We start from the raw sequence: 17,596 nt of genomic DNA, 5'->3' as shown, positions 1-17,596 counted from the left end.
AACACGTAAATATACATACCAAGGATAGAGTACTACAGTGAAAGCGACCATCCAGTGAGAAGACAGCCCTTAAGATGTCAGTGTAAGGGGTTTTCTCTCTCTTCTTGTGGGACCTGCAGTGTGACAGATGACCTGAGACCAGCTCACAGCAGTCAGCAAGGCAGGTGGAGGGGAGTGGTAAGTCAATCCATATAGTCCATATTAGAAGACTTTAATATTTTTTTCATATTTCATTTGCTAGAAATAGGAGTAAGTTCTAGTGTCTTCTTCCAACCCTCCAATGATTCTCTTGGAGACCACGGACACATGGGATATTAATTTTCATTTAAATTCTTATCAAAACGGTGGCCTTGATTAACGGTGAAGGAAAGTAAAAAATAAAGTCTGAAATTGAGGTGTTAATGCCCAATTGATGTTTTAATTCATGTTCGGCTACAAATTGTCTGACTGATTGATGTCAGACTGCTACTGTCTGTAGCTCTACACTACAAATGTATTGCCCTAAATTAAGGTGCAAATCACCAGGGGCAATGGCTTCGGTTAAGGAGAGACTCCCTTGGTAAATGCTTCTCTATACCAGCATTCCACCATTTACATGTTCTTGCAGTTACTTGGCGTTTAAAAAAAATTTGTAATAATTCGCTTTAAGTTAAAATTCATTGATTGCAGAATTAGAAATTTCAGAGCTAGAATGATTTTTACAGATCTTGTTCTCTTTTGTTAAAAGAAAGAGAGAGAAAGAGAGAAAGAAAAGGAAGGAAGGAAGGAAGGAAGGAAGGAAGGAAGGAAGGAAGGAAGGAAAAAGAGTGAGCAAGATTTGAGAATTGAAATGAAAATGAGAACCTAGATTCCTGACTGAGGCACTGTTTGTCCATTTACCAGATTGCTTCCAACTTTTGTGCTTGCTTCATACTGAAATAGAAAAAGCATAAGTTTGGCGGCCAGGAAACATAGGTTCAAGTTTATTTATTCACTCAGAAAACCTACAAATGTGACAGACTAATACAGTTCTAAGCAATAGTCTAGGTGCCAGGGATACAACTAAACAATTCCAATGAGGTCTCTTTTTCTCGGGGAGATTGTATTTTAGTGTAATGAGATTGCAAATGTAGGGCAAAGAAAAGGTTAAATAATTGCAGTTAGATTAGTGCTCTGAAGGTGATAAATGGAGTAATATATTCAGGATTCTATGGGGGTAATTTAGATGGAGGATCTCCAAGAAAGGATTTTTCAACTGTGATCTGAAAAATGCACTAGTCCTTTGAAAGGGAGTCAGGAAGACATGAGGCAAAAGAAACAGCAAGCACAAGGATATTTGGACCAGGAAGAGCATGATAGTGGAGAGACCAGAAAATAGGCCAGGTATGGTAGGAACATCATGGGCAAGGATATGAAAAGTGGAAGAGTTGTCAGGCAGGAAATACATCATATGGAGTCTTGCAGGCCATAGGCAGGTTTTCATTTCATGTGAGTATGGTGGGTATATTGCAGACCTGGAGTCTAGGCTCTATGATTATACCTTAATTATATGGCATTAGGCACTCTTTGCCTTGGATATCAAGGGAAAATGATTGATCTTTCTCCTCTGTAGTTTTTTTTTTTAAACCTTTTGCTCTGACAATATTTAATAAAGTATATTTGTCTATTCTAATATTTAGAATATAAAATCATGCTTTTAATTTTTTAGAAGTAGAATGGCTTCATTTAAATGTTTTCTTTTTGAAATATAAATAAGACGGTATGGTTTCCAAGGAGAAGTGCTGTATTGAACTTCTAGACTCTCTAAAATCACATAGTTCTTTTCATATGTAAGATACCATTTCATAATTCCTTAGTGGAGAAAAATATCCTATCAGCCTTTCCCCAAAATTTAGTTTACATATTTATATATAAAAATATATACATTTAAATAACTATTTAAAATAAAATAAAACTATTTAAATATATATACATAGGATAGTATGACATGCTTTTCTTATGCAGGTGGTTTGAAAATCTCATATGCCATGTGGCATGTTTTAAACCAGGCCACAACCCTTCCTGTGAACACACTTACCTGTATTGGGATTCCAAAGGCTCTCATTCTCCTTGTGTGCTAGGTCCTGGGATAGGTGGTTTACATACCTTCATCCATCATGCAAACTAAAATTACATCAATCTATTTTGAGGATGTTCTCAGATTCTGTATTTTAGCTTGTTTGAATGTTATCATGGTATCTTTATCAGCAAGCAACCTTAATACACTTCATTTAAGCAACGTCTATTTTGGTTTTTTAATATAATTTAATAAACAAGTTATTGCAGTGACTAGTATCCCTTTTTCAGTTAATTTAGTTTGGTTTTATTTCACATCCATACTTGCTTTTCACTCCCTGTCCTATTTGGAAACAGTATATATACAGTGTGTATGTGTGTGTGTGTGTGTATATATAATATATAATATATAATATATAATATATAATATATAATATATAATATATAATATATAATATATAATATAATATATTGCTTTAATACCCTCTACAATACTTCTTAACTTGCTCTGTTTGTTATTGTGGAGTTTCAGCTGCTTACTCTTCCCTTTTCCCCTCAAAGTCTGATTATTTCAGCCTGTTTCTTCTATCTCTTTTATATGTCGTAGTTAGTAATAGAAGATTACGTAAAGGTTTAACAATGAATATAATCTTTAAGAACTAGAATTGTTTCGGGCACCTGGATAGCTCAGTGGTTGAGCTTCTGCCTTCTGCTCAAGACATGATCTCGGAGGTCCAGGATCCAGTTCCCCCTGGGGCTCCCCGCAGAGAGCCTGCTTCTCCCTCTGCCTGTGTCTCTGCCTCTCTCTGTGTGTCTGTCATGAATAAAAAAATAAAATCTTTAAAAAAAAGAACTAGAATTGTTTCTTTGATTTTTCTTTTGACTACTAATGCTATAAATTTGCTTTTCATGTTAACTTTAAAACTTTTTTTATTAATGCATTGAGTAAATTGCTTCTGAAGAATTAATGTCATACTTTTTCTGCAAGGTAAACCTGAGGAATTATAACTTTTTAATTACCTGAAGAACTGGAGAAATCCTCTGAATTCACCTTTAAAAACCTCTTGTTTCTTCATCAAACATATTATGATTCGCTAAACTCATACATTTCTGCAAAGGCAATATGGGCATTTATTAAATTTATAATTTAAAAATGCTCTTCTTATGATTTAGTAAAACAAAGTTCAAATGTTATATTGAATCTTTACTATGTAATTTAGACTGTCCTTCAATTTGTGTTTCTTTTCTAATACTAGTCATCCAGGGGATACTTCCCTGAATCATACCATCTTCAAGGTGAAAATAGCAACGTAAACCAATTAAGTCAAGAGACACAACAATGTTCTTACTACCACTGTAACTGGATTCATTATTTAATATTCAGCTTGGCCTTACAACCTGACCAGAATGATTAGGCTGGATGATGCTCAGCACCTTTTTCTCTCTATTCATTATTTATTAATTTGGCATGGTCAGCTGGCAGCTGTTTTGATGAATTTCCATTTCTAATTGATGCAAATGACTTACTACTAAAAAGAAGACTTTCAGGGCACCTGATTGGCTCAGTCGGATAAGCATCCAACTCTTAGTTTCAGTTTAGGTCATGATCTCGGGGTTGGGAGATTGAGCACTGAGTCAGGCTCTGCACTCCATACAGAGTCTGCTTGAGATTCTCTCTCCCCCTCTCCCTCTGCCCTTTACCTCTCTCCTGTCAAATAAATAAATCTTAAAAAGAAGGAGGTTTTCCTCTGTAGGGTCAGAACAGGTACCCAGCTTTAACTAATGGAACATCACAGAATGGTTACGATACCAATGGTAAACTAATGGTTACATAGGCAACATTGCTTTTTAATCCATGGAGTTGATGCCAATATCCTGGTATACCAGACTTTTTAGATTTAGTGACTAAGAAACTCTATTTTAAATATAATATATGCATGGTAATTATTTATATTGGATGATATAACATGCCTAAAGGGCATATATCCAAATTTTTATTTGATATTGGGAATACTAGTAAAACTAACTAACTAACTAACTAAATAAATAAATATCTAAAATCAGTTATGGCTACATTGTATTTTTTTTTAAATTTTTATTTATTTACGATAGTCACAGAGAGACAGAGAGAGAGGCAGAGACACAGGCAGATGGAGAAGCAGGCTCCATGCACCAGGAGCCCGACGTGGGATTCGATCCTGGGTCTCCAGGATCGCGCCCTGGGCCAAAGGCAGGCGCTAAACCGCTGCGCCACCCAGGGATCCCATGGCTACATTGTATTAAAGTTGCAGATCTCTGTTATAAAAATATCTATGAAAAAGTTATGAAAAAGAAAAAGATGTGTTTAGAGGCAAAAATTTTAAAACACATACTGGAGAAGTGTACACCAGGCTATAGTCTCTAGTTATGTAAGTATTTGGATCATTACACAAGAACTAATCTATTTAACTCTTTTCACTAGGGAGATCGAAATACCAATTGTGTTACTTATATAGAGAGTCTCAGTGAACCATTCTTACTCAGTATCAACTAATACTTGCACAGTGTTATGGAACACAGAAAAATAAGAGAGCAAGGGAGCTGAACTTAACCATGGTATGATTGTGAACAGAGTTTCTAGTTGAGCATGTGCAATGTGAATTGTGACAGTGATTAAGATACTTTCTATTGCAATTTAGGTAAAATATATATAAGCTTTTATTTTCTAAACATTTTGCTATCAGTTAAAAAAAATAAACATTCTGCTATCAGTAGAATATTTTTTACATTTTAAGTTCACGTGAAAAAGGTAACAAGATATTAAAAACAAATATATTAGTATAAATACCAATTTTATGAATGTTTCATTTGAGATCAATATATTAAATATGCAAGAGTCTTTTGCGTCTGTCACAGACTTATTATTTTGCCTTTCCAAATTAAATTTGCTAATATGTACTGCTTGTGAAATTGAATGGCCTACCCATTCAAAACTGGCTTGTACTTGGGTCTCTGAGTGATCTAATCTATTATTTAATGACTGGAATTATATTGAGATGAATAGTATGAGAAACATACTTATCATGTTTCACTTGTGTGTTCTAATAAATGCATTCAATTATATTTTAGAGTAGGCCCATTCAGTTTCTCTGTATACATTTATATATAGTAGTCTGTAGAATTCAAGAGAAAAATTTATGGGGGAAAATGTTGGAAAGAGATATGCTTATTTTTTCTTCTTGTATGTTCTGGTAAATAGGAAATTTCAATTGCAGGAGAAGTTATTTGAAACTTTTAATTAACATATTAAACAACATATGTTAAGCTTTTCTTCAAATTCCTTTTCTCACTTTTTTGTATCTAATATTTGCTATATTTTCATTATATCATATAACGCCATAATATATCAAGATAGGCAGAGACATAGCTAGTGATGGTATCATCATAAGTCACAGTAATTTCATAGGTTTAAGGAAATAAATGAGGTACATTTAGAAAGTCTAATATCTTCATGAAAATAATTCATGGAGACTATAACAGGGAGAACCACAGAGAGAAGCTGTATTATTTTTTCTTTATATACTTACCAACTGTGCATTAAAACTAGTCCTGATACATGATTATACAAATTGAGAAGTACATTATTAATTTTTAAAAATTATTTTGAAAACTACCTTATTGTTTTAGTTATTCCTAAAAGCTCTTTATATGGTGATTTAAAAGTGTAAGAATCTCTATAAAGTGTATTTCAAACTTGGTGTTTAAAAAAATAAAAATAAAAAACTTGCTATTTTTAAGTGTGAGAGTTTCAGAGGAAACAACTTTTACTTTAGTAAGATAATCATAGAATGCTTAATAGCACTCTACAAAGGACATAAAACAAAAATTAACATTTTTTCATTACAATCGCATGTTCATTGTATTATTGGAAAAAGCAAGAGAACACAAGCATGAAACATAGTTATATTTCATAACTACAAAACCAACAATAGTGCTTGTACCATTTACTCTGTATTCATCCATCATTTCTCCCTCTACCTCTTTCTCTCAAAATAATAGACCTTTTTTCCTCCTTTTTGCTTAACATTTCCTTTTTAAAGTTACAAACACAGTTTATATGTGCATTCCCAATGTAATCAGTCATTTATATTACTTAATAACACACGATTATATCTGTGATAATTGTGACGTGCTATTGTTGAACATTTAACTTGTTTCCAGATTTAGATAGTGAATGGCATTTCTCTAAATATCTCAGGATACTAATGTGTTCTTTAGTCATTTAAGTTTTCAGAGCTGTATGGACAGTTGTGCATTTAGTTCTTCGTAAACCTGCTGACTTTATGTTGTTGGCACTTCCAGCCTTCTTAGGAAATTTTCTGGTTGTCCAATTATGCCTTTTCTCTTGTTTATCACTTGCATCATCACTGTAGTGTGCTGCCAAAAAGAGTCCAATTTGATTTGTTTTTTCAGTTTGGTTTTGAGGAGATTACCTTTGGAAGATGGAAAACAGTGTCTAACATTGAGTTGAAAATAAAAGTATGAACTTAAATTTTAAAAAGGGCAGAGTTTAAAATAACTGTATTTGAACTGAAAAAAATATTTAACATAATTAGCAAAAACAAAAATGTTACAGAGATACATTTTGGATAAATGAATGTGATTCTCTTTTCCTGCCAGGGGAAGGCCATAAGCTAATTCAGTATCAAAAGCCTAGTTTGAATAGGTAGAAAATTAATCTTCAACCTTAAACTCCTATGGGCTTTTCTTGAATCATTATTGATTGGAGCTTACCTGCTACCTCAGGAGACAGAAATGGTTGCAGTTAGAATGTAATTGTGCTTAGTTACAGAAGATCCTTTCTGGTATACTTTATTTTTAAAACAAAACAAAACAAAAATTTACAAATGGAAAGCTTGCAAAAATCAAGGGAGCATGATACAAAATAATCCTTCATTGCTAGCTTTTGGCAGTCATGTTTACCATAAGTGGTCAAGCCAAGAATTGTCTGCAACTGCATATAAAAATTTAGTAACATAGATAGTGAAATTTATATTGAGGGGTAATTTTAATTCAATTGTATTTAAAGGAATAAATTCCATTCTGTAAATGCATATTTTAATAAGTACTGTGTATGAAAAAGCTCTGGTGTCCTTAGGATGATCCTGAGTGACTCCAACATTGAAGAAATGAGAAGTTAGATTTTAATGTGAATAATATAAAGATAATGCTAATTCTGATACCCGAATATAATTTGTGTACCTGATGTCATCATGGTACTGTATTTTATTTATTTATTTATTTATTTATTTATTTATTTTTTACAATATTTCTTCTACGGGGTTTCTTTTTTTTACTGTGATATACTTAATATATAGCATAATAGTTTCAAGTGTATGACACAATTACTGATATTGGTATATATTGCAAAATGAGTAGCACAGTAAGTCTAGTTAGATGTCATCATGGTACTATATATATACATATACATATATATTAAGATTTTACTTATTTTAGATAGCAGAGGCACATGAGCAGGGGAGGGGCAAAGGGAGAAGCCGACTCCCCTCTAAGCAGGGAGCCAGACATAGGACTCTATTCTGGGACTCAGGATTGTGACCTGAGCGAAAGGCAGATGCTTAACCGAGAGAGCCACCCAGGCACCCTGGTACTGTATTTTTAAATATTCTTTTTTTTTATTTTATTTATTTTTTATTTTATTTTTTTGTATTTTTAAATATTCTTATACATCTATTTTTTTTTTGAAGATTGTGCATTTGTCAAATGAAGAATGAATGTGGGGTATCTGTTTGTTATCTTAAGTTGTAACGTTCTTTTTATTGTCTGTCTTCTCTAATACAGCCTGAAAAAAATGAGAGTGAGCCAGGCAGCCAGAGGATAAAACCTGTTTTTATTGATGATGCTAATTTTGGACGACAGATATCCTATCAACATGCAGCAGTCCATATCCCCACTGACATCTATGAGGGCTGTAAGTAAACAGATTTGAACTGCTGTTGGAATACCACGGTCTTGTCTGTTTTTGTTCTCCGATTTGATACCATTTTGTTTAAGTGTCCTGTGAGATTCTGTGCTCAACTCCCTATAAAAGAAATTGGATTTTCATGAGCAGTTTATGTTCGTGTAGCCGCACCCTGAATATTTGTAGGAGAGTCCACATCCTTTGGAGATGTCCTTTCACCCCATTGTTGAGGAAATCATTCTGCCTTCCCAATGGCCATCAGAACTGAAAATTAGAAAGATTGGGTTAAGATTTTTAACCAATTGGGTAAGATTTAAAAAAAAAAATCCAAATTACGTAGCACAAGTGTTTATCATGCAAGTATACTTACACAAAGTGTAAAGGGAGAGAGCGGTACATTTCAGACTATAACCCACATCTTAAGGTTTCCTGTATGCGTCTGGCTGCCTCACCACAGCTTATAGACAAAGCACGTGCCTCCCAGTACGCTGTGGGCTCAAGATGAATGTGGGAGAAAGACTGAAGTAGAGAACCACTGAGTGCAATACTTGCTGAGAAGGCTCCACTGAGAGAAAGGGAGGGAAGGAGCTCCTTAGGCGGACAGGGCAGGGCCTGGGCCAGGGGCCCGAGATGCCCTCTGTTAGTAAGGGCAGAGCCTAGAAGCTGGCGAGGAATTGCCCCGAGGACAGTTTGCATGGATGAGGACCACCCGAGACTCAGAGAGCAGGGTCCTTGTTCAGTCAGGCCCCAGGTGTTCCAGGTCCACCATTCTCTAGGCAGTTCCTACTCTGCCTTCTTGCCTAAGTAACAGGTAAGAAGAAGGGACCACTTGAGATCTTTAAGAGTGTGTGTCTTCTGTTCCCCTTAAGTGGAGAAGCTGTGCGGTGATTGGATACCCAGACTGTGTGGGGTCTGGAGCCAGGTGGCCTGAGTTCAAAACTAGATCTTTGTACTTTTTAAAAGATGTTATTTACTTGAGAGACAGAGAAAGAAAGAGAGAGAGAGAGAGAGAGAGAGATTGAGCGCAAGCAGGGAAGGGGGGTGGTGTGCAGAGGGAGGAAGAGGAGCAGACTCCTCGCTGAGCAGGGAGCCTGAAGCGGGGCTCCAACCCCTGACCCGAGGATCATGACCTGAGCTGGCAGTAGACACCTGATCGCCTGAGCCACCCAGGCGCCCCGTCACATGCAGTATTTTTTTCTCTCACAAATCCTTTAAATTTCTGGGCAAGGGTTTTCTCACCTGTAGAATGGGGTTAAGATTACTAACCTAAAAGATGACTGAGGTTAAAGTATATTAATCCACTTGCTTTCCAGCCTAGTAGTAGGTGCTATTTAACTGTTTATTGTTACTGTTCATTACAATTGAAGTTTATTTAAGCACAGGGGACTGAGTACAGGACTAAGAAAATAAATGATGATTTGTATTTTGGATTCACTCTGAGATTGATTAAGAGAATTTGAAGTGCTTGTGTTATTCTTTTCATAACAAATCTAATCTTGATCAAATTATTGCGTTCTGTTTTTAATTTTTAATTTTTTTATTTTATTTTTTTAAAGATTTATTTATTTATTTATGATAGGCAGAGAGAGAGAGAGAGAGAGAGAGAGAGAGAGAGAGAGGCAAAGACACAGGAGGAGGGAGAAGCAGACTCCCTGCCGGGAGCCCGACGCGGGACTCGATCCTGGGACTCCAGGACTGCACCCTGGGCCAAAGGCAGGCGCTAAACCACTGAGCCACCCAGGGATCCCCTGTTTTTAATTTTTTAAAAATATATAATGTTTTTTTTTGTCTTGTCAGTTCTTTTAAGATATTAAATGTATGGTCTTTCACTATTGACAATAGAAACAAAATGATGTGTATAGGTAGTTTCTATTGTTACATAAGAAACATAATTAGACTTACAGCACTACTGCGAATTCCAAGTCCTTTTAGGAATTACCTGGGATTTAAGTTCAGATTTTTTCTTTTAACTTGGCTTATTGTGTACTTTTTAAAAGAATTCTCTTGATACTTGCCATTACATTTTGTAACTGTTAAAACTATTCAAATCATACTGAGCTATATGATACTCATTCTTAAAAAATATTTCATCTGTATTCATTTCAGATTTTTTATCACCAGTTGTTTGTTTTTTTGGGTATGCCAACAAAATAATCTTATAACTTTAAGATTGTATCTTTCTATTGAATTCACATTAGAAGAACAAACATACTGGCTGGATATAGAAGTTTTGAGTCAAAATATTTTTTGTCCATACTCTTACGGATATCCTTGGCACTGTTTTTTTGACCTGTATTACTATGTTGAAGAAACTGTAGGCCAGGGTCAGTGTTTTCAGTTTGTTACAAAGCTGTCATTATTGTGTTTCTGTTTTGTTGCCTCATATTTGGGGATTTTTTTTCTTCTAAAAATCAGTATTATTAAGAAGATACTCAAAGTCACTGATTTTACATAGCATAAGTGCACAAAATACATTATGTAATACTTTGTTAAAATATTTATTTAAGGGATGCTTGGGTGGCTCAGCGGTTGAGCATCTGCCTTTGGCTCAGAGCGTGATTCTGGGGTCCGGGATCGAGTCCCACGTTGGGTTCCCTGCAGGGAGCCTGCTTCTCCCTCTGCCTGTGTCTCTGCCTCTCTCTCTGTGTCTCATGAATACATAAATAAAATATTTAAAAAAAATAAAATATATATTTACATGGAGAACTTGTATGTAAAAGAAACTAAAGCAAGAACCACTATGACTGAAATAAATAGGGCATGAATGGAACCTTGGCTCCTTCACCGCCTACGTTCTTAGAGAGGAAGTCTGTCCAGTATTAGCAGGCAAGATGGATTCTCTGAGCAAGTCCATAGATTGCTGTTTATCATTCCCAAAGAAAAGAAAAATAACAAGGTTAACTGTATTATGGTTTGAATCTGCTTGCTTGTGGATCCAGCAGTTTGGGGAGGTAGGGATGGGTGTTTTGGAGAGTTTTGCCTGAGTGCTGGTTCTCCCTAATTCTCCCCAAGGTTGATAGGGCAGCAAGAGCCAGTGGGCCACAGCACTGTTCTTTGCTGGGCATGAACACCTTTCACTGGTGAGGCTTGGAAAGAGGGCTTGCGCATAGTTCCTGGTGTGTATGGCACATGAGGTGCCCCTCTATGGCCTGGAGCTTACTTCCTGGTCATGAGACAGCACTTCAGACCGGTATGGTATACAGACTCAGTTACCCCACTGGCCTATTCAGCCAGTTCCCTACCTTCAGAGGCACAAAATAATGAGGCTGTTCATACTTTCTCTCACTCCCATTCCTATAGAGCAGTAAATCTTTTTTTCTTTTTTCCTCTCTCTGTAGAAAAATTTCCCTGCGGTTCAGGAAATCTAATAGGGAGTGTCAAGAAATCCTCAAATTTTTCATTGCATTCTCAAGGAAGGCTATGGGTACTTGACACATTTTTAAAAATCCCCCCTTTCTAAAAAGTATTTACCATGGTGGCAAATTTTAATATAACATAAATATTTAATATAGAAAATTAAGGTCTCCAGAAATAGGACCTCCTGAAGCTAATCATGATTAACAGTTTGGGGCCATAGTCGTATAGAATAACTTTAAATGCACGAACTAATCATCCAAATGAGATTTTTCACACTGCTTTTCAGCTTGCTTTATTCCTCAACTTAGAGATTCTTGTTAAAGTATTAGAAGAAGACTGCAAATAGGAGAAAGGTTTCCCTTCCAGAGTAGGTTACCCAGACAAAATAAAGACAAAGTGACCTTGCTTAGTTTCTCAATGACAGGTTCGAGAAATAAATGCAGAACTACATCTCATTTTTCCCCTAGATCGTTACTGCCTAATTTACCAGCCTACTAAGTTTCCTCGTGCATACCTATTGTGAACAACAGAGGCTGAAAGACTCCACAGTTCAGTTGGCCCGGTTCATTTAATAACACCATTTTTTTTTTGAGTTGAGTAGTTGCTTGACTCCATGCTAACCGTTTTTAATGTAATATTTCCCTTATTTACTATAACATAGTTCAGGTAATTTTGAAGAAGGGGAAAACTGAAGCAGTCTTTGAGGAAAGGCCATATTATTAGTAAGGGATGGGATAAACTTCAGATAAAGTCTAATTCCCATCTTTATATTTTTAGTCACTATGATAATTGAAATTCCTGATATTGTACATTTGAGTTAATTTTAACTCTTCTGTTATCCTGAATTGTCCACAATAATGTGTTCTGCCTGAGAATCTTTATTTTCTTACTCTTTTTCCCTCTTTATTTGATTTTTTCTTTTAAATTTAAGTTGCATTCATATTTAAAGTCTTAATCTAAACATAATTTTTAAAATAATATTAAGTGTGACATGGCATACATAAGCCAAGCCCTTTTTTTTTTTTTTTTTTAGTGTATTGCAAAAGAGTTTTGAATTTTAGAAGTATTTTTCTTTCCGGTTTAGAGTAAACTGTACGTATCTACAGAAGATGATTTTAATAATCTTAGGGAATACAAAATACTTTGATTTTGAAAAAAAAGATAAAATATTTAAATACGTGTTTCCAGAAGTCCTAAGACATGCTTGGGAATGTGTCTTGATTAAAAAATAAATAAATAAAATGAAAATAAATAAAAGAAGAAGGTAAAAAACTCTGTCTTGGATTATTTATTTAGTCTCATTTATCTTAATATTGGTTTCTCCCCTTTGCTGAAATCTCATCAGTAAGCCTCTGACCTTGCCTGGCCTCTACTCTTTTAAAATTCATATTCCTTGAGATGGGCTTTGTGAGTAAATGACACAGGAGTAAAATAAAAAATGTCAACAAGATCTTGAAATTTAATAATTACTGGTATTCTTGCACTTCATTGGAACATATCAGATTTACAGGATTGTTCTAGGTTTCGGAATTTAATAAATGTGAAAGCTGACTTTAATTGAAGGCTTAACTGAAGGGAAACAGTCTCTTCTTTCACTGAGACAATGTGTGACTATATTCTCATAAGGAATTTCATGTTCTAATTTCTCAAAGGCAATTACTTCTTAAAGTCCCAAGAATTGAAATGTGATTATCTTTGCTCATTGATATATTTAAAGTTTTAGAATAGTACATTTAATTAGAACCCTATTGGAAAGTGTTCATTTTTGATAATTTCACTCTTTGGTACTTTTAATTTAGAGAGCTTTGAAACCATACTTAATTTTCAGATCTAATTTATCTGTTGGACTGTTAACAACAACAACATAGAAACTAGTAATAGAAGGATTGAATATTATGACAATTTGGTTTTAGTCACAGAACTTATTTTTTAAATCATTTTATTTATTTTTTGAAAAAGTTTTATTTATTTATTCATAAGAGACAGAGAGAGAGGGAGAGACACAGGCAGAGGGAGAAGCAGGCTCCATGCAGGGAGCCCGACGTGGAACTCGATCCTAGGACCCCAGGATCATGTCCTGAGCCAAAGGCAGACACTCAACCGCTGAGCCACTCAGGTGCCCCTTAAATCACTTTAGATTCAGGTATAGGAACTCTCTTCATAGAATGCTCTTTAGTCATTTATCAATAGATATTTATATTTATAAACATATTATAGTTCCAAAAGAATTTACAGTAATAAGAGAAAATAGTAACTCCAAATTGCATAACATATTCAGGTACTCAGTATTTTTGTCCTTATATTGTAATGTAAGCAAGGCAATTATTTCCATTTTAAAAATTGAAAGAAACTTTTATCACAAGGGAGTATTCATTTTGATAAAGGAAGACAGAATTTTCAGGAATTGTCTTTTAAAGTCTCATCTGTTTTACTAACAATATTTTTTATAAATTGAACTACTTAAAATTACTAATACTGCCATTGCAGTCTGTCTTGATGTTGATTTTGTCTTTATAGCCACAGTGTCTCAAATGTCAGTTTAAAAATTAGAGGAAAGAGCTGCCCTGCCTTTGCTGACAATTAAATAGATAGCTTTTCAATCTTCATAAATTTTAACAACTAATCTGTTCCAAGAGATAGACACTATTTAATTATAGAGTGCCAATTAATAATATACATTTGTTTTAAACAACTTATTTTGTTATTCCAACAAGTAACGGAGTGGGCAATATCTCTCGCATAGATTTAGAGACTTAATATTTTAGTTGATTGGCATCCTCAAAATAAGGTTGTATGACTTTACAGGTCCAACAGTTGTAAAGATAGATGAAAACTATCTTTTAAAAAAATATTTGGTGCTTTTGGGCAAAAGGCTGGATTCATGAGGAGTGTATGTACTCACAAGTCTATCTTTTTTTTTTTTTCCAAATTATAGTCCCTTTGAAGAGATTTTACTAGACTGATGTTACTTTATAGTACTGCTTCACCAGATACATTTTGTAAGAGAAGAAACTTTACATGGTATTTGTATGATATTCACTTTCAGTGTATAGTATTATTTTTTAAATTGCAGTTAACTTTAGAAATGAAGTTTGTTCCATATGTCTTTTTTTTTTTAACAAACTGAAATTAAATGGGCAACCTGGGTGGCTCAGTGGTTTAGTGGCGCCTTTGGCCCAGGGTGTGATCCTGGAGACCCGGGATCGAGTCCCACGTCGGGCTCCCTGCATGGAGCCTGCTTCTCCCTCTGCCTGTGTCTCTGCCTCTCTCTCTCTCTGTTTCTCATGAATAAATAAAATCTTTAAAAGAATAATAATAAAAAAAAAACACCTGAAACTAAATAGTAAAATTGTGAATTCTTGGATAATAAGTGATCTGAAGGAAATGCAGCCTTGGGGAATAGAATTACTTGGTGTAACTTAAAATGATTAATAGGAATAAGGTAGATTACTTTGAATATAGCTGGTTTGAATATAACCAAGATGGATTTTAAAAAGTTAACTAAAATGGACAAGAGCTATCAACTATAGAGCTGAATTGTTTTTTTCACATAGTGTTTGGTTTTGAAAAATGCATTCTCTTCTTTTAAATTATATTGACCATAATGATTGTTGATAGATTTCAATTTCATTTATCTCACGAGTGTATAATATCTTCAATCTGTATTTGGCATATTATTGAACAAATATTTTATTTATAGGATAGCTCAGAAAAAAAATAACCTATAGACAAAAGTCAAAATAGTGCTCTGTTCTCAAAATACCAAATAATATAGATTATATTTATATGTACTAAGCAAAATACACTTCTATAATAAAGCAGTATTAAAAGTTTGAGGTAAAATATTATAAACTGTCTTATATATGTATAGAAATCTAGGAACATTCAAGATGAGATAACTTGGACCTCTTTAGTTTTATTAAACATGGTATTATTGAATTACCTCAGAAGCAACTAATAAGTGAAATTTTACTAATTTTAGTTTCATATATATTCAGTACATATCATGAGAAGAAAAATTATAGAATGTTTTCTTTATTGCCTGTAATGGATGGAAGTGGAGCATAAAATGAGCAAATAAACAATAGAATGGGCAGTATGATAGAATAATAAATATTTTGTCTAAAAATAGGGAAGGGTGTTAGGTAGTTCCTGGGTTAGGAGTGGGGAGTTGGTATTTTAAAATAGGTAAAAGGAAGGCCTTGTGAATAAGACAGCAGAGGCCTTGTCACCAGTAGCCTAATGGATAAGTGCGAAGACTGATTTTTACTGTTACTGTTGTAGTTCAGTATGCTTTAACAAAATACCTTAGACTGAGTGGCTTATACAGTAGATATTTTATTTCTTACAGTTCTAGAGGCTCTGCAGTCCGAGATCAAAGTGCTAGCCGATTTAGTTCCTAGAGAAGGTTCTCTTTCTGGCTTACAAATGGCCACCATCTTGCTCTATGCTCAAATGACCGTTTCTTTGCACACATGGGGAGAGAACACAAGCTCTGATCTCTCTTCCTCTTCATATGAAGACCCTAATCTACTGTCGAAGTTCTGTCTTCATGAACTCATCTATCTCTGAAGACTTCTCAAAGGCCCCCCTACTAATGCTGTCACATGGGGGGTTAGGGCTTCCACAAGTGAATTTTGGGAGGACACAGACATATAGGAGCTGTTTGGAAGTAATTAAGGTAAAATGAGTTGATGAAGTTGGGGCCCTAAATCTTGCAGGATGGGTGTCCTTAAAAGAAGAGATTCTAACATCTGCGCGCATGCACACACACACAAAGAGGTTATGATATATGCACGTGCACACACATGCATACACATGCGTGCTCACACGCACACACACAAAAGGTCATGTGAAGACATAACAAGAAGGAAACTGTCTACAAGCCCAGTGCGAATGCCATTACAAGAAGTCAAAAAGGCGGTCACGTTGATCTACGCCTCCAGAACTATGAGGAAATAAATTTCTCATTTAAGCCACCCAGTCAATGGTGTTTAGTTATGGCACTCAGGGCTGCCTAAAACCCAAATTTATTTCCTGAGAAAAAAAATACTATAGTCTTAAATTCAGAGTTTAAAAGAATAAGGAAAAAAAACTATGAAAAAGTTAAATTGGATATTTCATACTTTGTACTGAAATACAATAGTTGAGAAATACTTGCCTCCTATATTTAGATTTACAACCCCCACCTTTTTTTTCATTTTTAATTCAGAATTGTGGTTTCTGTACTTCCCTTTGAAGCACTTGTGCCCTGGAAAGCAATTAATTTCCACTAAACTCAACAGATGTGACTTGATTAGAACAACAATGAATTTTCAATTCTAACCCTCCATAGCAATGATTAAATTGATGATTTTCCTAGAGAATTCCCTCAGTTATTTGTGGATATGTAGGCTTTGCAGATGTAGAGATTGAAATTTATAGTTAGTGAAGTGTGGTTTTTGTTTCATTTTTGTTTTGTCACATTTAAAAGATGGTAGAAGACTTATTGTTACAACCTGATTGTCTAGTCATTCAATCATGGTGCCCAGTGTCCAAGATGGTGCTGACAAATGATTTACCATTCTGTGCAGATAATATTGTTTTGTGCATACTACAGTGTGATTACATTTTGAAACACTGTTCCTGGTTCAATTTGCAAAGGATCTCTGTCCCTTAATTGAAACTTGAGGGATATTTTAACCATAACTATATCTGGAATTACAAAAATCAATAGATCTCATTAAAAATAAGGTAGAAATAGTAGTTATCTCAAGAACTGATTTACAAGGTTCACTCCCCTCTTTTATGTAAACACGTATGACGGTGGTTGCTTCTGTCTTTTTCATCACCTGCCATGTTATTTGACAACTACTCATTATTTCTAGCAGAATTTTTCTGGCATGTTCTAAACAAAATTCGTTTTACCCAGTATTTTCCATTTTAAATGACCATGTCACATTAACATCTCACAAGTGTATATTTCATTTAATTCACATCATCTCTTTGTTGAGAAAATTTTATACTAACGACAAGTGGGCACAATACTTCTGATAAAATTTGTAACTCACTTTGTGTTCTATAGGAATCAGTTTGTTGTACAAGTGTGACACATGGTTTGTTGTGAAAATCTAACTTTATTTTGTTAACCTCCTAAACATTTTCAGTGAATGACTATAGATGATGGTGACTTTCCTGGGGACTTTATAATAATGAAGTAGCTATGGTCCCTGAAGTCCTAAAAATAGTTTTAAAAGTTTCAAT

The 17,596-nt window shown here is 34.6% G+C and overlaps 1 protein-coding gene across 7 annotated transcripts in view; it reads left to right on the top strand.

Annotated features, from left to right (window-relative positions):
* CACNA2D1 (calcium voltage-gated channel auxiliary subunit alpha2delta 1) overlaps window positions 1-17,596 on the top strand; it is a 476,566-nt gene that overhangs the window by 294,375 nt on the left and 164,595 nt on the right. For all 7 annotated transcript variants that reach the window (XM_055300850.1, XM_055300848.1, XM_055300849.1 and 4 more), the window contains exon 6: window positions 7,876-8,005. In XM_055300850.1, coding sequence (XP_055156825.1) covers window positions 7,876-8,005 — 130 coding nt within the window. The remainder of the gene's footprint in view (window positions 1-7,875; window positions 8,006-17,596) is intronic.

This window comes from Nyctereutes procyonoides, unplaced genomic scaffold, assembly GCF_905146905.1.
Source record: "Nyctereutes procyonoides isolate TBG_1078 unplaced genomic scaffold, NYPRO_anot_genome, whole genome shotgun sequence".
Classification (NCBI taxonomy): Eukaryota; Metazoa; Chordata; class Mammalia; order Carnivora; family Canidae; genus Nyctereutes; species Nyctereutes procyonoides.
The sequence above is the reverse complement of the archived record's forward strand: the minus strand, read 5'-3'. Positions and strand labels throughout refer to the sequence as shown.